Consider the following 19,303-nt stretch of genomic DNA (forward strand, 5'->3'; position numbering starts at 1 on the left):
TATGTTGTTACTCTGAACTGTAGCAAGTATGTTCCTCCAAAGGAACATCTCTGAGGAAGGAGTAGCTTGCTAGTGAACCTGAACATGCTATTTAATCTCTCATAAATAAGATGGGGATGATAATAACAACAATAACACCTACCTTGCAGGTGACTCTCCGACAGAATCAGAGTTAATGTATCTAAAATATCCTGCACTGTACTTACAACACAGTAGCATAGTAAAAACACTCAGCAAATGGTAGTTATGATTTTAAATGATAAACAAACTCATGCATTTATCAGCTTTTTTTTTCTTAGAAGACTGCTAGAGAGATTTATTGTGTCCTCCAAGGCTATTCAGCAGATACTGGAGTTACAGCACAGTGAGTTTAATTCAAGAGAGAAATTCTGAACACAGAGTACTCAACTCCACAGAATTCCAAGACACAAATCTACCTGATCACTCTATCACAGTCGGCTTTATCATTACCTGCAAATGGCATGAAATAAAATATATATATAAGCATATGAAACAATTAACTTTAATTACAAAAATAAAGTTTATTTAAATTCTATATATACACATACATACACATACACACATACAGACTGCACCATACATTTACTTATAACATACAAATTCTGCTTCTCAACTACAAAGTTATGTATACAGTGTAAACAGTGGTAAGAATTCCTAAAAAGCCCCCCACTGTACTTCTTTCATCCTAAATCTCATACTTGTCTTCCTCCCACAATTGGACTGGGTCTTATAATCCACATGTACATTTATTACAGTATTTGTTTCCCCCTAAAAAGAAACTCTAAAAAGCTCTTATTAAACCAAGTATATCTAACAAGTACTGTTATCTTAGATCCAAGAATATGTAATATTTGAGATAAGTAAAAGGTTTTTATCTGTTTCTACTTCATCAGTAAAACCTTTTTCCATACATACAATTCCCCAGTCTTCCTATTACATTCCTAGTGATCTTGAAATGGAAACCAGGTCATGGCTATTGAACCTAGTCACCTTTTTTTAATTTTTTTTTTGGTCAGAAAGCCAAACATTGATAATGCATTTTTTTATTTGCCTCAGAGCAGTTTGCTATGAATTAAGCCCAGCCTCCCAGCCCTCAGTCTTTATGGCTAACATACATGCAGGTGAAAAGTAAAAGATTAACTCCATTACTTGTCTTCTTACCACATAACCATTTAAAATAAGTTTTCAAGGAACTAAGTGAATTATATAATTGTGCTGACATGAGAGTCCCAATCTGTCTTTCCTCTGCTAAGCAACCTCCTTTTCTATGTATTTGAAAAACTAATGGCAATAGTAACAGGGCACTAAGAAATGGATGACTGACAACAATGATATATGTAGAAATGTAGCAAACATTTCTTTCAAATAAATATATGCTCAAGGTCTGTATTTAAAGAACTGTATTGAGAGGTAATATCTCTCTTACTACTGTATTCCAAACACCTATCACAGTGCCTGGTACATAGTAGGTGTTTAATATACAGTATTAAATACACAAATGAATAAATGGTGTGAAAAAAAACAGTGCATTCAACTCCATGCTGGTTCAATGGCTAATACTGTCCATTTCAGTTTGGGGGACAACTTACCAAAAAATGGTAAGGGAAAATGACAGACCAATATAAAATTCTTGCAGGAATGATAATTTTGCATATCTACCAAAAGATCATTATCATATATTAAAAATGAAATACACAGATAATTCTGAAATTATCATGTCCATTTTTGGGTTAATAAGCCCTGAGACAGAAAATACTGGTCCATGCACAGCAGCTGCCCAAGCTGCTTTCCCAGCTTAGGGGCTTTATATAGAACAATAAGTATATAAAAGCTTCTGAGCCATTCCAATATTCCCGCTGTTCTGATATATGAGAGACAAATTGTAGGCAATATCTCTTCGTAAGTCTAACTGGTCAACTTCCATACCCTAGGGGGAAAAAATATATGAATGAGTTATATTTCAAACTGACAACCAGGACAATTTTATGGCAAATAAATAGTTTTGTAAGCGTTCAAAAAACTATTAAAATTCATAATACTAAAAAAAATTTATAAAACTAGACATATACCTTGGATTTAAATTTTTATCAGGTAATGCTGATTCAGTTAATTGTTACAGTAACTGAATCATCAAATATTTTTCAATGTGTAACCAATAAGTTAAAGAAAAAAGTCTCATCCGCAAGACATGGCCGAATGAACTGTAGATGAATTAGGATTTAAGAGTAAAAAAGTGAAACCATAAAAGAAAAATACAGTTGAAAAATACAACAATATAATCTTGGGTAGGAAAGGCCCTTCTAAGTATAACAGCAAAAGTAGAAACTATAAAGAGAAAGATTGATATGACTTCATAAAAAATGTAAAACTTCTGCATGCAAAAATAAAATCATAACACAAATGACCAGATGGGAAAAAACTACCTGTACTATATAACAGAAAGGCATATAAAGAATAGGTCTAGGAGGGCACATTGATTATATGATTGATTATATGATTATAACCAAATTGATTATAATGATTACCTTATGAGTGTTATTACCTTTTTTTCTACTTAAATAACAAAACAATGAACTCAATGGAATAGATTAGATCTATGTTCCTAATCTTCCCCATGCAAAATTTTATAGTCACCTGAAAAAACATCTGCAACAATGAAAAATGATACCTATAAAGCTTAAGGAGCAATACATAAAGTACTTATGAAATAAAGAACACAAAAGTATATGTATTTCATCAGCATAACTATAAGAATATGTATTCATTTGCTTAATGGCTAATGTTGAACAAGGGTAATAGAAAACAGTTGTGAGGGAATGTGGGGATTATGAGTGCAACTTAAAAAAATTAACAGTGAAAACATACTTTCCTTCAGAAATTAAAAATCAGGCTTTAAACACAGACTATCATAGTATTGGCAACACTTCACCCTATATTACATTATCTTAAACAAAACTGCATTTATATTGGTCTTTCATTTTTATAAAGAAGTATGTTAGTTACACTTTTGAACTTGGAAATGAATAATGGCTATACTACTCAATATTCAGGCTTCCTGCCTACCAGCTCACACCTGTTAACCACAGGGGCTATCTTAGGATAACTGAAATGGTCATAACCAGAAGTCATATATGGCCACATAGTTGCTGATCAGGTCATTAAGGCCAGGATGTCAAAGAATTACTTGTTGCTGAACATAATTAAATAAGTGCATTCAATAAGGGGAAAATATATTTTAATATATAAGCTACAATTAATTTCACTGTCTGGATCACTACACTGAGCTAACTGCACTTATCTATAGATGAAATGAGGTGACTCCTCAGTTTTTAGAGTAAATCATACAATACCTCTACCACGAATGGAGGGAGCTCCAGGGCCTTCTGATAATAGTGGATTGCAAGGTGAATCAGCCCCAGTTGGTGAAGGCCACGGCCCAAATTGTAGAATGATTCCTGGCAAGGCCCACGTAGACTGAGGTATCGATTTAGAAAGGAAAAGCCCTACCAAAAAGAAAAAGATAAATAATTCAATAGTTCACTCATTTGACAGTATGTGCCAGGTGCAGGAATACAAATATTTTTTTTCAAAAAGACAGTGCCACCCTAAAAGAATATATGCCTGTGGTGTAGTGTTATATCACAACACGGTCAATATCTCTTCTGAAGGTGTAAAAGAGAGATTTTTTTAAACTAAAGACAAAAGAATTCATAGAAAACAAAGCCAAATGTTACAACTAGCTGTTAAAGATCTGTAATCTATAAGCACACAGAATATATATTTTTATGGTTTCAAGTTGGCTTTTGTGGCATTAGAGGCCAGTAAAATTTTAGGTTTGAGATACATGTCTAAAAGCTTGACCAAAATATAAAATCCAAGCCCTTATAATGACAATTCAGAAAGTTTCATCCTCATGAGCAAACTCACTTGAGCATATCTAACCTTTCTGGGTAAATGGTACCTTTTATATACCTCTCAGAACCTTAATAACCTCTTAACCTTAAAAAACTTGGATTTTTTTCCCTCTGAAAACTTCTGACTCAATAGTTTTATGGAGAAACTGATTATTTCAGAGCCTAACTGAAATGATGCAGGCTCCCTGTGTGTCACAGTGTCCAAAAAGCAACTTGCTTCTTCACTTCTTCTTGTATTCACTTTCCCCTTTAATGCAGCTTCAACTTTTATCACGCACAGAAAGCTTCAAGTTGCAAGGTGCAAGTATCTGATGTAAGTAATTAAATAAATATATTATCTGACTTAAGAGTAAATCAACTAATTTGTACGTACAGAAAATAAAATGCAATTTCCTGGGTGATCTGCTATGTACTAAATGGTCACAAATTTTCCTTCATAAATAATAAAAATTAAGGAATTCTTTAGAATTAATGCATTCTAGGAATAAAAATTATGCTCAGTAAACAAATCATACTTTCTGCACAATAAATGAACCCATTTGAGTACATGAATATGACTTCTACTCCACTGAAAAACATGGTTCTCTGTTAAGTAACAGCAGACAAACAATCTCAGAAATATCTTCTTATTTAAAAATGAGAAATTTAAAGACAAAAATCTGAGAAAGAACGTTTTCTTTCCTTTCCTAACTACTTAAAAAACAGGTATATACATGCATCAAATATATAAACATAAAAACTGAAATAGAAGCAAAAGTGTTGAGGATACAGGGGTGAACAAGACAGATAAGATCTCTGATCTCTTGGAGTTTACATTTTTACTAGAGGAGACAAGCTATGTAAAAACATAAACAAGAAAACAAAAAGGTAATTTCAAACTGCTTTACGAACTAAGAAGACTTTAAAAGAGCAAATTGTGGTGATGATGTAAGGAAACAGTCACACAGGCACATATTCATACATTACTGTATGTATACATTATTATATTTTTTAAATTAATTAAAAAATCTTAAGGACCTAGAAGGCTGGAAGCCTCTGAGGCTCCAGAATATAAGGAAGTCTGCACCGGATTCCTTAAGATTCCGCCTGTGTCTTCTTCGTTTATGATCTGGCTGCGCACCCTTTTCTACATGGTTGCATAAGTCTTAGCCGGGGGTACCCCTAGATGTTGGTCCATGAGTGTTGAACATAGGGATAGGTGTTGGGTACTCCCAACATGTGTGCTAAGCAGGTACTACTTTTGAAGCAGAGTAACAAAAGCATTAAGTATATTCATTTTTAAAGAACATAAAATCAAGTAATGAGGAATACAAATGAATTACCTGCACAATAAGAGCATGTCTCCTTAATACATACTTCTGAGATGCCATGTGAATAAAGGTTAGGCCTATACAGAGGCTATAGAGAGGTTCATGGGGATGGGTGCGAAAGGCCTGCACATACTGTCCTGAAAAATGAACAGTGATGTCAGATGGTGGGACAAAAACATAGTTCCTTATTTCTTCAACACTTACTCTAATATATTTTAAGGTAAACAAACATTACTTTTACTTTAACATATGCAAGGAGTACATTCTAAAATATCAACCAGGGACTTCCCTGGTGACACAGTGGTTAAGAATCTGCCTGCCACTGCAGGGGACACAGATTCAAGCCCTGGTCCGGGTAGATCCCGCATGTGGTGGAGCAACTAGGCCCGTGTGCCGTAACTACTGAGCCTGTGCTCTAGACCCCATGAGCCACAACTACTGAGCCCGTGTGCCACAACTACTGAAGCCTGTGTGCCTAGAGCCCATGCTCAACAACAAAGAGAAGCCACCGCAATAAGAAGCCCGCGCACTGCAATGAAGAGCAGCTCCTGCTCACCGCAACTAGAGAAAGCCTGCGCGCAGCAACGAAGACCCAACACGGGCAAAAACAAATAAATAAATAAATAAAAATAAAAAAATATCAACCAGGTGAACATTAATTTGAATTTTAAAATAATATATAACATATAACAAAATTAGAAGGATTTGCCCATGAACATATCCTGAACATAAAGATTAAATATGAGTATAAAAGTAACTTTTTTAAGGTACAGTTAGACATTTCCATGTAGAATAGTACTTCCAAAATAAACAATGTATCAATTGTGATCATAAATATATCTTATGATCTTAAATCTTTTTAAAAGCCAATGGGGGAATGTGTCTTTTGGTGAATTCTTTCATAAAATTAATTGAGACCTATCTTATAAATTCAAATGTGATGGATCATGGAGGTGAGAAAAAGAAATAGTTTTGTTTTGTATTTTAGGTTATGGGTATTATTTTCCCAAACGTAGCAACTACTTTGTTTTGCCTGAGAAGAGCTAAATGTATTTAATAATAAAATAAGAATTCATGGTTTTGTGAATTCCATGTATTCTATATATATAATTGTCTCATATCAAATGCCTAACTGTATGAGATAGAGGAATTTAAGTAAATTTTTCTTATAAAGGTATGATCTCTAATTTATCATAGAGATAAGAAAACTTCTATTCCAGAAGGAACAGCACTGTAAAATCTCTTTAGCGGCACAGATGGTAGCCTGCCGTTTGGACTTCCTATTTTTATGTAGTGTAAAAGTTTCTAAATATAGGAAAATAAAATAAAATCTCTATTTTATATTTTCTTAATATTAAACTAACAATTCCAAAAAAGCATACACAATGAAGGAAAGTTTCAGTGTCTGATGTTCAAGATTACTGGCTGAACAACTATAAAAACAGCAGCCATACACAAAGAAACATGAAAGTATTAAACAGCCAAAATCACAGTATATTCAGAAGTGAACTTGGCAACACTAGCTTTCAGGCAGCAGGAGATACATGTCTCACCTAAACTTTTGGTTAGGTATTTTTCTACTTGTTTGCTCCTGATTCCTTATTACAGAAATTTCCTATAAATGATTAAATTTTCCCTGAGTTTAATTAGAATTAGTAAGAGCTATGTAAATAAATCTTAATATAAAGACTTGTCTCCCACCAGTCAGAATGGCCATCATCAAAAAAGTCTACAAACAATAAATGCTGAAGAGGGTGTGGAGAAAAGGGAACCCTCCTGCACTGTTGGTGGGAATGTAAATTGGTGCAGCCACTATGTAGAACAATATGGAGATTCCTTAAAAAACTAAAAATAGAACTACCATATGATCCAGCAATCCCACTCCTGGGCACATATCTGGAGAAAAACATGGTTCAAAAGGATACATGCACCCCAGTGTTCATTGCAGTGCTGTTTACAATAGCCAAGACATGGAAGCAACCTGAATGTCCATTGACAGATGAATGGATAAAGATGTGGTACATATCAGCGGAATATTACTCAGCCTTTAAAAAGAATGAAATAATGCCATTTGCAGCAACATGGATGGACCTAGAGATTATCATACTAAGTAAGTCAGACAAAGAAAGACAAATGTCATGTGATATTGCTTATATGTGGAATCTAAAAAAAAAAAAGGATACAAATGAACGTATTTACAAAACAGAAACAGACTCACAGACTTTGAAAACAAACTTATGGTTACCAAAGCAGAAATTGAGACTCTGGGATTGACATATACACACTACTATATTTGAAATAGATACCCAACATGGACCTACTGCATAGCACAGGGAACTCTACTCAATATTCTGTAATAGGAGACTTCCCTGGTGGTCCAGTGGTAAAGAATCCGCCTTCCAATGCAGGGAATGTGGGTTCGATCCCTGGTCAGGGAACTAAGATCCCACACATGCTGTGGGGCAAATAAGCCCACGCGCCACAACCACTGAGTTCGCACACCTCAACGAGAGAGCCTGTGTGCCACAAACTACAGAGTCCACATGCCCGGGAGCCCATGCACCACAACTAGAGAGAAGCCCGCACACCACAACGAAGAGCCCGTGTGCCGCAACTAAGACCGAATGCAGCCAAAAAAATAAAAAATAAAAATAAATAAATAAAACAAAGACATATTAAAAAAAAAATTCTGTAATAACCTAAATGGGAAAAAAATTTTTGAAAAAGAAGAGATATATATATATATGTAAATAAGTAAGTAAATAAATAAATAAAGGCAAAAAAAAAAAAGACTTGTCTCCTAAAGCAGGCATCCTCAACCCGTTCATGGCCTGTTAGGACCTGGGCCACACAGCAGGAGGTGAGCGGCAGGCGAGCAAGTGAAGCTTCATCTGTATCTACAGCCACTCCCCATCGCTCCCGTTGCTGCCCGAGCTCCGTCTCCTGTCAAATCAGTGGCAGCATTAGATTCTTATAGGAGCGCGAACCCTACTGTGAACTGTGCATGCGAGGGGTCTAGGTTGCATGCTCCTTATGAGAATATCATCGCTGATGATGGAGCTGAGGCAGTGATGCTAGCGCTGGGGAGCGGCTGCAAATACAGATTATCATTAGCAGAGAGGTCTGACCGCACAGAGACCATAATAAATCAATTGCTTGCAGACTCATATCAAAACTCTATAACTCAGTGAGTGGCAAGCAAAAACAAGCTCAGGGTTCCCACTGATTCTGCATTATGGTGATTTGTATAATTATTTCATTATATGTCACAATGTAATAATGATAGAAATAAAGTGCACAATAAATGGAATGCGCTGGAATCATCCCAAAGCCATCCCCATTCCCACCCCCCTCCCCTCCACCCCACCCCACCCCTGGTCCGTGGAAAAATTGTCTTCTATGAAACTGGTCCCTGGTGCCAAAAAGGTTCGGGACCGCAGTCCTAAAGGAATGAACCATCAGCAAATCTTAAGTCCCTCTTTGTTACTATAGCAAATTAAAATCAGGTAGCAAAGCATCCATAATTAATTAAAATTATTTTGAGAACGAACAAGCCTCAGCAGGGAGAGTTGTTGAGCTTTAAAGTCCTACTTTTGGACTTCCCTGGTGGCGCAGTGGTTCAGAATTCACCTGCCAATGCAGGGGACACAGGTTTGAGTCCTGGTCCGGGAAGATCCCACGTGCCGCAGAGCAACTAAGCCCGTGTGCCACAACTACTGAGCCTGTGCTCTACAGCCTGTGAGCCACAACTACTGAAGCCTGTGCTCCACAACAAAGAGAAGCCACTGCAATGAGAAGCCCATGCACCGCAACGAAGAGTAGCCCCCATTTGCTGCAACTAGAGAAAGCCCACGTGCAGCAACGAAGACCCAACGCAGCCAAAATAAATAAATAAATAAATTTTAAAAACCATTCAAAAAAAAAAAAAAGTCCTACTTTAAAGACGTACTTTAACCTTTTGAAACCAAAGCATCATAAGAAAAATAAATATTAATTATTATAATTACTGAGAACACTTATAGCCACTTACTGTATGTGCCAGGCATTATTTTAAGTACTTTATATTAACTCATTTAATTTCCACAATAATCTACAAGGTAGGTCCAATTATTATCTCCATTTCAGAGATAAAGAAACCAAGGCAGAGGGAAGGAGACAAAGTCATATGCCAGGACACTCACCAAGTGCATGCTTAAAACTACCAGATACGAATGCGTTGTGTCCATTCAAGACGCACAGGGCATGATTATCTGGGTTTTTCAGCATTAAACGGAGACAAAAGCGGTGATGTCGTACATCTTGGGAATGCATGGTAACTTGATTGAAAATGTTCCAGAGCTGGGGTTTATTGACATTTTCCATTACCATTATCCTAAAATTGCAGAAAGAGGGTGAGGGTAAAAAATAATGTAAAAAGAAAAATCTTCCTGATTTTTAAGATTGAAACCTTTCAGTGCTGTCCCACGAACACTGAAATGCACCGCCCCCAACAAGGGGGATGTAGTGCTTCTACATCTTGTTTCTGCTTTTCAGCAAAACTTTTAAACCACGAAACAGAATCAAGAGGTTTAAGTTTCACCTTTTCTCTCCCAGCCCACTCTCATAGCTGCAGAACAATGAACACTGTGTAATAATAATGTGTATCAGACATTGTTAAAAGGTGTTACATACGACAACTCACTTAACTCTCACAGTAATCCTATAAGGTGGTAATATTATGATGCCTGTTTTATCACAATAAATGGGGAGACTGAGGCACAAGAGGTTAAGTAAATGGGAGTGCATGCTCTCATATACTGCTTCTGAGAATCACCAATGAACAAATTAATCTGTAAGTGACAAGAGAGTTAAAATAAAACAGCTTATTAAATCTTGGCCATGAGAAACTACGTCAAAGTAAATATACATGCTCCATCAAAGAATCTAATTAAAATAAGTTATTGGAAAATCACCTGATATAGTTATATGCCTTTCTGAAATTTTTGTCGAGAATTGCAGCAGAGAGACCAAAGTATTCTAGCTCTTTGCGTTTTGGCCTGTCCTCATAAAATGAGTAATATTCCAATGAAGAATCCACAAGTAACTCAGCCTCCTGAAATCGGGATAGGTCACATAAGGAGTATATGGCCTTCAAAAGAAGGTTCCACCAGTCATCTTTTGTCAAAACACTTGTGAGTACAGCAAATATTGCTAAAATGAGACCAATGAAAATCAGTTAGGACACTGCACTTCCAGAAATAGGAGTATTAGAAAGAAAATTCACATGATCAATTTTACGGTTAAGTTTAATAACCATGGCCCTATGGGACTGAATTCTTGCCAACATTCTTCTGACAATGATGAGAAGGAGGGAGCTGCTTGTTTCCACTCCCTCAATATGACCCCCCTCTGCTCTGCCTGCCTAACAACCTGCAGTCCTAGGTTAATTCTCATTTCTGATTGTAAAGTCCAGCTACTTCATTTGTGTTTCTCAGTGCTAGCTAGAATATATGCTCCTCCAGGGCGAGTGTGCTATCCATGATTGAGGTCAGATATGGGATTCTGCACCTACAAGGCATTCAAATATTTGCTAAGCAAAGGACTTCAAATTCATACTTAACAAATCTTCTCTTCCTTATTTGTCTGTAAGAAACTTCCCTTTATAGCCCTTGAAAAATACCAAAAGCCATAAAAATTTTTTACTGTCTTTGATCCAGTAATTCTCTTCCTGGGAATCTATCCTAAACAACTAGTGAGAAATATGGATAAATCTATAGGCATGAGGATGCTCACTATGGTATTATTTAGAAAAGAAAATTATCAAAAGCAACCATATAATCAAAAAATAATACGGGAATGATTAAATTATGGAACTGCTATCCAATGGAATATTACACACTCCTTAAATATAACAGCTACAAAGAGAATAGAACATGAGAAAATGTTGCGTGAAAAAAATCAGTAAAAAGATGCATGTAACATAAAGAGCCCTAGATAATCCTACCATGATGCACTGGTGTAATGTGATCCCCACCATGATGAAACTAACTGACAAAACAAAAACCTTATGAGCTTAAGAAAAACCAACAATGGACCTGAGATGAGGAAATACTGAAAGAGAAAACAGCCAGGATCAGATATAGAGAAAAATATGTTAAGGAAACATAGTCCAAAATAATGTGTGCAGAGGCAGAAGCCACTGGGATAAGCCCAGAATCAATAAACTAGAGAGATGGCAGGGCTCTGAGACTAGATTGTGAGCAGTTGAGCCCACAGTCCTATCCTCTGACTCTCTTCCCCCGCGACATCTTGCTTATGTCCTTATAGTGTGCTTAACAGAGATTCAGCTCTTCTGGATTCCAAAACCCTGTCCATTGCACACTGCCATGTCAGTAACAATGGTTTAATTAGTATCTGTGGACCTGATTAACAATGAAAAAATTTTCTGCCAGATTGATATCTCTAGTTTATAGCCTAGGTCTCTTCCAAAGTTCTCTGAGTAATAACCTCACCCAACATACTTGATCATTTTTCAGCTAAAAATAGATGGCTTGCAAAGTCACATGACTTGAGATTGGGCCAAAGCAACTTATTTTCAGACTTTTTATGACCATTGCTACATTTGTCAAAAATAAGTTTAACAGAGAATGGAATATATGTAGTTGAAGTGACTAGACAAATAAAGCAATCTGTATTATCATCTAATCATCACAAATTTCTTTAAATAGGGTATATTTTCCTCTTAAAAAGTCAAAATTAAAAGATTGTTTTAGTTTTTTCACAGAAGGATCTAAGCAGATGCCTGCCTTTTAATTTTTTTAAACTGAAGTATTTACGTATAGCCTTTCTTTCTTTTTTAAAAACACCAAAAGAGTTTATTTTACCTGAGGGATCTAGATTAGAAAATATCATTTTATTCAAAAAGGATATATTTTCAATTAGATTATTGTCAAGTATTACTTCATGAGTTTTTTTCCCAACTCAGCCAAGTTTTGTGCAATAAAGCAAATGAAAGTAATTACCTTTTGCATCACAATTTGCTGACTCTTGGTCATTGTTGTCTGATATTTTGTCTCTTGACACTTTAATAAGGTAGAGATGCCTCTCTCCAGATTTGGAACTAGATATCAAACAGACTTGGGCTCTATTCATTGCTACCTGAATTAAAGATGATAATTGAGATTTTTTAGTCACATAATTTTTTAGAGAAAATCTATAGGAAACAAGTGTCACAGGTGTGCCTGAAAGCTTCTTTAGTAAGGCAAAAAAAAGACCAGTCATTGTGTATATAAACGCCTAGAAGAGAATGGACTTATTTTTTCCTTAACAAAGGAATCTGGGTCACACTACTCACCTTAGTAAGGAAAAAGAAAGCAATTCATACTAAGTTTATAACACACACACACACACACACACAGCCACCTCCCTGTAAAAAAGCCAGACTCAGAAAGGATGTCATATCCGGGAAACATTTTTTGCAAAGTGAACAATTTTGGCACATAGCAGTGTCTACAGAGCCAATAACTGATACCATGATGGTTCTCATTTTTCTAAATATGTACTAGCAAAGATTTTATTGTACAATCTATAGTAAAGTTTACACTTTCATGTAGAACTTTCAATTATATACCATTAATCTCTAAGTCTTCTTTTATCTGACTTTCACTTTAAAAAGTTTGAGTTTAACAGAGTAAAAGAGAGTTACAAAATGGCTATAATCTATGTTTAAACCAAATTCTAAACATTTAAGAAGTCAACAAGGCTAATATAAAGAAAGATCATTACCTACCCTTAAAAGCATGGCTAACATGGTAAGCAAGGTATCCACATAACCATACATTTTGCCTTGTGAGAACAATAGAGTAGAACGTTGAAGCAGCAACTTCAGTTCCTAAGTAAATAAGCACAGGATAATAAGTGTGACAAGATTCCTTTGCTGTAAATTGTTTTGTTTGCATAGAAAAGTTTTGTCTTAGAAACCAAACCTTAAGAACATTTGCTTTATGATCTCTCACAATAATTAAAATCCAATGTTTTAGAAACTATAAATTATAACATTAACAATTACAATGTTAAGTTGCTGTAACTTAAGACTCAAAATCACTTTTTCAAAAACACTGAATTTAATACACTAAAATAAAACTTGGATATAAGCCGTAGGGACATCATTAACCGAGGAGAAAGTTCTAAAACATAATCCACCAAGAAAAACTTCTTTCTATGTTACATGGCCTACCTGCTGTGCTGCGTTTGCATCTTGTGCTAAAGTATCTGGATCATACATGGGTTCCAGAGCTTCCAGAGCTTTCTCAGGACGGCCCAGCTGCTGCTGAAGGGTGGAAAGTGAAATTCTTGCATCCAAATGGAGGGGGGCCAGATCAACCACTTTGCCATAGCTTTCGGCAGCACGCTCCATATAGCCTAAGGCCTTTAAGCATTCTAAAATGAGGTTAAAATAAAGCATTAATATGAACTACAGATTTGTAAGTGGGCCAAAATTATTTCTCCATTTTAAAAGAAATTATAGCAATACAAAAAAATTATAACAAGAAAGAAATATATGCATATTTCCAGTACTTTAAAACAATTGTCCCTTCTAATCTCTATCTATGCTACAAGGATGTAATCAGTATATATTTTTATATATTTATATATATATATATATATATACACACACAATTTGGTATTCTGCTTTATTCACTTACTATTATGCTTTCAATATTTTCCCATGCCTTCATTGGCATTCTGACTGATTACAATATTCAATTAAATTGCTTATTTACTTAACCATATTATTTGACATTTAGGTTATTCCCAAATTTTTACTCTAATAAATAACGCCACAGTAAATATCTTCATGTATATAAGACAGAGTTCACAAATTGGCAGACCAGTTTAACCTACAGATAGGCCTTGTTAGGCCACAGCGCTGTTAAAAACAGTGAATTGTCTACATTCTTAAAAGCTAGGATGTTTTATGAAATCCAAGTTCCTGGATTCCTTTGAAAACTCTGGGTTGGGCAACAGCGAGTCCCGTCATTCGCACCTGGGGCATCAGCCATGCTGAGAGACAGCAGCACCCTTTAGACGGGCGTCTCCAGTTCTCAGCCTGCCCTGGGCCTCTCGCTTACCTACTCTAATCACGTTTGTTACCTGCCAGGCTCCTGAGTTTTGTGATCTCCAATATAAACCGCCTCCCCTCACCTCACTCAATTATTTCCTCAGGATAAGTTCTCAGAAGTGAGGCTACTGGGCCTTATTCCTCACACTTTATGCCAATCAATCATTAAGTCCTATCATTTGAACTCGAAGATGAATGCCTGGTAAGCATTTCTTCTTTCCACCCTAATAGCCACAGCACTCACTAATCGAAGCCCTTTCACCTCTTTCCTTTTCACTGCAATGATCTCCTAAGATGGTAATTTGCCTCCAATTGTTTTCTCAAATCTCAGATTTCTCAAATATCTCCTTATCACTATCTTTAGGTTAAACTCTGGTAATAAAGGAAGACTACTAAATGTGGATGGATCATTGTGATAGAATTTCTCATAATTTTTCACTTCTCACTTTAAAAGATATTTTGTTATTATGCTACAAGCATTAAATTCCTCTAACGATCTTTCTTATCTACTGTTCCAAATTTCTTTATGATTTTTAGATGATTCTGAGGTTTTACCTTCCACTCATCTCAAGCTACACAGGCTCAACATGGAAATAGCATTTATCAGTATCATGATCATAATTAAAGAGGATTTTAAAATGTCTACTGTTAGTAACAGGAGCAGTTTAAATACCACAGCCTTATGGAAGGCAATAAAAACTTCAATTCCCGGCTCATGTCTTTAAAATTCAAAACCCACAAATAATGTAACTTTTTATGATGGTGTTACATTTGTATTCATGTTCACTCATCCAAATAGTAACGTGCTATCTTAATCATTAAGTGCTCTCTTTGCCATTTCATGTCTGTGATATGTGTCAAAATATCACAGAATATCAATCAATGCTACTCTAGTTATAGAGGATTTTCTGCCACTACGTAATATTTTAAGAAAATATTAAAACTTTCTGCCATCATGCAATATTGGAAACAAAGACTATTCAAACTTTAATGCATCTCTTATGTTGATTCAATAGGAAATCCTATGAGAATATTTTTGGTTTTCATACATTTCTGTAAGAGATTTAGTTGTTTTTCCCAAGCTGCTTTTCCTACTCTAAATGATTTATTTCAGATTACTGTGGATTTAGATGCAATGAAATAAAATGACATATAAAATCCAATCTTGAGCATATTTTCAGCTCAAAGAACATTGAAAATATATTAACTTTTTCCTCAAAATAACATTAAATATAAATCCTTAAAAGCTCTTCAAAAATCAGATTGCATCCCAAGTCTTACAATCTATTACTAGAAACCAGAGCCTGTGGTTAAGACAGGTAAAAGACAGGTATTTAAGGTATTTTTAACAGGGATATGTTAGTCTTTCTACTTCACTCTGGTACCATTAAGTGAATCATTCCTCCAATGCATTAGTGAGGGAAAATCACTTAGCGGTAAACCAAGACAACTTAAAATACTGACTTTCAAAAAACTGCCCTGAACCCAGAAATACTTTCACTAAGACATTAACATTTTATAATAATTACTACCATCTTAGGGAAATAAGTTCTTGCCTGCTTATGTGATTAAAACTTCTCCTTCCTACAAAAAAGTATTACCTGCATGCCGAAGCCAAACCACTGCGAGGTTGTATCTTTCAGAGCAGACTAGCGCACTAAGGAGGGGAAGTGCAGAATTATATTCACCAACATCCAGAAAAGCTTCAGCAACATCGAGATAGAGGTCTCCCATGTCTTCGGGATTCTGTTCCACGAGTGTTGTCAAGAGAGGCTAGACCCCAACAGTTAACAGCCGGAAGTCAAACAGTCATTACAAATACGCTCATCTACTTATATTTCTCTTTTTAACATATATACAAGTTATCTGAGGCAAATCTAAGAGGAGAAAGGCTTAATAAAACCAGCTTTAAATAATCACTTTTTAAATTCATTTCTGAGTCTCTATTAAAAAGAATTCACACTGCCGTCATTCACTCATTCAGCCACTGCTTCCGAAGGCCTGTTATAAGGCAGGCATTGCAGGAGCTAGGGCAACACTGACCTGCTGTGCTCTTCCTCTGGCAAGTCAATAATGCCCAGGCCTCAGGGCCTCTGTGTCTGCCGATTTTCTGGAAAGCTGTTCCCTCCGGTACCCGCCTGGTTTACTTCGTCACTTCCTTCACGTCATCATTCAAATGTCACTTTTCGGGGGAGGCTTTTCTTGACCAATTTAATAAAATTGTAACTCCTCCCACCCCCAGTATCCCCTATTCTTCTCTGATTTTTCTCCAGAGCACTGATCACCAACTAACATCCTATATTTTATGTATTTATTTTATTTATTATCTAATCCCATTAAAACAAAAGATCCATGAGGACAGGGATTTGTATATTATTTTCAACACTTTATCCTAAGGTCTGCAAAGTAGATGCCCAATACATTTTTTAATTCAATGAAATACTTAGTCCAAAGTCGGCAAAAGAGAACAGCTGTCAGAAACTGCCAATTGTCTAAAAGGCCCAATCTCACATTCTGATCTCTGGATTATTCTCATTTTAAAAGAAAAACAAATGATCATAAGCCCATGTCCAAACACTTAGCTTTTAAAAGACATTCACACAAAATAATCTGATGTTTACTGTGACTTCCTGGTTATTAATATGAAATCTAGGGTCAACTTAAAATTTCTTGTTATCTAAACATTGTAGATTTGATCTAAAGTATCTTAAGTACAAATCTTAATGTTACTTACATTAAGTGGTTCAAGGATGTTGAGATGTACAAGGCAGACCATCAACTTCACTGTGATATCTATTGGCACACCATCCGGTATAGTGCAGGAAACATTCTCACCAGCTGTGGATTAGACAGACAGACAAAAAGTTCCTATATGTAATCTTACAAAGTGGGGCAAATGAAGCAGACTGTAACTTCTTTGCAAGATCTCATTTACTTCACTCATAGCAAATGATTCTACAGTCAATTCTAAGTTCGGCCAACTCTAGTTCTAGGTTCTTACACCTCTTTTGGTCTGTCCTTTGGTAGCAATTATCCTTCCTGTTCTTTTCCTAATACCTTATCCATTTACTGAAAACCTACATAAACTCCCACACCTTCTATAAAACTACAAAGAACTAAAAAACAAAAGTGACAAATACGGATACATGAACTTCCTCTTTTTCTTCTTGAATCCAAAAGCCTCTTTTTAGTCTTCACTACAAAGAGGCTGAGAAAGGGATAAAGTAATAGTGTGCTTAAGTCTGAAGTAGCACTTTATGTGAATGCTTAAGTTTCAAGTAGAATTTTTTCAATGCTTAAGTTTGAAATAAATTAGTAGAGAGCATTTTAAGCCCTTTTTGAAAAGTAAACTGCTTCAGTTCTAAAGGTTTTTGATAAGTTGCTCGGTAATTCATTCTTTTTTCACATAGCACTATCAAGACCCTGGGTCAATGACAAATGCCAAGTTCAAATGGATGTATTGAGAAATAAAAGGGACTGAAAACACTTTTTTTTAAAAAAAAGATTACCTGTGAGTGAACACTCACAAGAAAAAGATATGGAATCTCTGTTACGAAAAAATGCTCCTTGGGAAAACTTGTTATGAGAACACTAACTATCGATTTCAAAATGCCACATTATGAACAAGAGAGGATTACGCACACTCTCCTATGCACAGGAAACTACAACTTTGATTCTCTTCTGAAGCGCCTTCTTCTGTAGTTTTTTTTTCTAGCACAATTCCAGAAAAATCTGTAATTACCTAAAAGAATGGGGGAAGAAAAGGAAATAATACAATAGGTATGTATGAAAAACCTTTTCACAATGCAAAGATTTGTAGTTAATTCAAATAATCCTTACAAAATATAAATAGGCTATAAAAAGCAACAGTATGTCTCTTTAAAATAAGGAACCACTGTGATACATTAACATTTTTATATCATATTAACTAATGCTTAACTGAAAATACATAATTTCTCTATATCAAACCAATCTAATTTTCCCAACAGATTAAGAAATGAATCATAGCAATTAGTCTGGCTGCTGAGTCCTGCTACCCTGAAGGACACACATATCTAGCACCTGTGATAACGGCAATAGCTTTTATTATATGGTAATTACATTTTATATTTCATACGGGATTATTATAAAATCTAAATGTGTCCATACAGACTTTAATTATATAATTTAAAATATAAGTAATTTAATATATATAACTAAAATGGGGAATTGTCAATTTGTAAGAATTTCTAGAATACAGAAACGTGTTCAAAACCTAACAGAGAAACACGTAAGTGTTCCTACCTCCAAAGCTCTGTCATATTGTTTATTAGAAATGTATAGTTCAGCTGCAATGTTAACATCTTCCATGGAGACTAGGCCCTGGTGCTTTGAGAAAGCTTCTTCAATTATGTTAATAGCTGAAATAACATCATTGGCTTCATAGTAACTCCTAAAAAATTAATGGCAAAACGGATGAGTGCTTATTTAATTCAGATTATAAAATTCATTTTCTTACACAGACCCTCTAACTATTAACTATGATTTTCATCTTCTTAAAGTTTGGGAGGAGGAAAAAAACTCTTCTTTAAAATCATAATCAGAGCTGATCCAGAGAAAAATGTGTAATGTCATAACATTACACATCTCAGTCTCCCAAAGCTACTTCATACCATTCTAGCTCACTTGCTCTGTAATGCAATACCAACAACTTTTCTACCTCAATGGGATCTACAAAGCTTTGATCCTACCACTTTTTCACTGTCTCTGCACCCTTCCTGTCCTCAGTTTCCTCCTTCCCTGTGATCCAACATTATAATTACTCCATTGCACATCTCAATTCTCCTGCCCTTCTCTCCCTTTATCAAAATCATCTGATAAAAACTCCAACCCTGGTTAATCCAAATATGCTTTCACCACCAGCTGCCCAGCTGCCCATGCTCACTAAACTCTAAATTAATGACCACTAGCCTCAAGTG

The 19,303-nt window shown here is 35.5% G+C and overlaps 1 protein-coding gene across 2 annotated transcripts in view; it reads right to left on the reverse strand.

The window, feature by feature from the left end:
* Positions 1 to 522: 522 nt before the first annotated feature.
* The window catches only part of GTF3C3 (general transcription factor IIIC subunit 3), a 30,594-nt gene continuing 11,813 nt past the window's right edge, over positions 523 to 19,303 (reverse strand). The window contains exons 7-18 of one of the 2 annotated variants that reach the window (XM_082467028.1): positions 18,630 to 18,777; positions 17,988 to 18,087; positions 17,080 to 17,183; positions 15,947 to 16,118; positions 13,461 to 13,663; positions 13,010 to 13,115; positions 12,247 to 12,378; positions 10,198 to 10,435; positions 9,427 to 9,617; positions 5,258 to 5,382; positions 3,372 to 3,524; positions 523 to 1,948 (exon numbers count right to left, since the gene is read on the reverse strand). In XM_082467028.1, the coding sequence (XP_082323154.1) occupies positions 1,826 to 1,948; positions 3,372 to 3,524; positions 5,258 to 5,382; positions 9,427 to 9,617; positions 10,198 to 10,435; positions 12,247 to 12,378; positions 13,010 to 13,115; positions 13,461 to 13,663; positions 15,947 to 16,118; positions 17,080 to 17,183; positions 17,988 to 18,087; positions 18,630 to 18,777 (1,795 nt within the window). In that variant the 3' untranslated portion in view covers positions 523 to 1,825. The remainder of the gene's footprint in view (positions 1,949 to 3,371; positions 3,525 to 5,257; positions 5,383 to 9,426; positions 9,618 to 10,197; positions 10,436 to 12,246; positions 12,379 to 13,009; positions 13,116 to 13,460; positions 13,664 to 15,946; positions 16,119 to 17,079; positions 17,184 to 17,987; positions 18,088 to 18,629; positions 18,778 to 19,303) is intronic. The other variant, XM_082467027.1, reaches the window with a different exon arrangement.

The sequence above is a fragment of the Balaenoptera physalus genome (genome assembly GCF_965194825.1).
Source record: "Balaenoptera physalus genome assembly, chromosome: 6".
NCBI classification, from domain to species: Eukaryota; Metazoa; Chordata; class Mammalia; order Artiodactyla; family Balaenopteridae; genus Balaenoptera; species Balaenoptera physalus.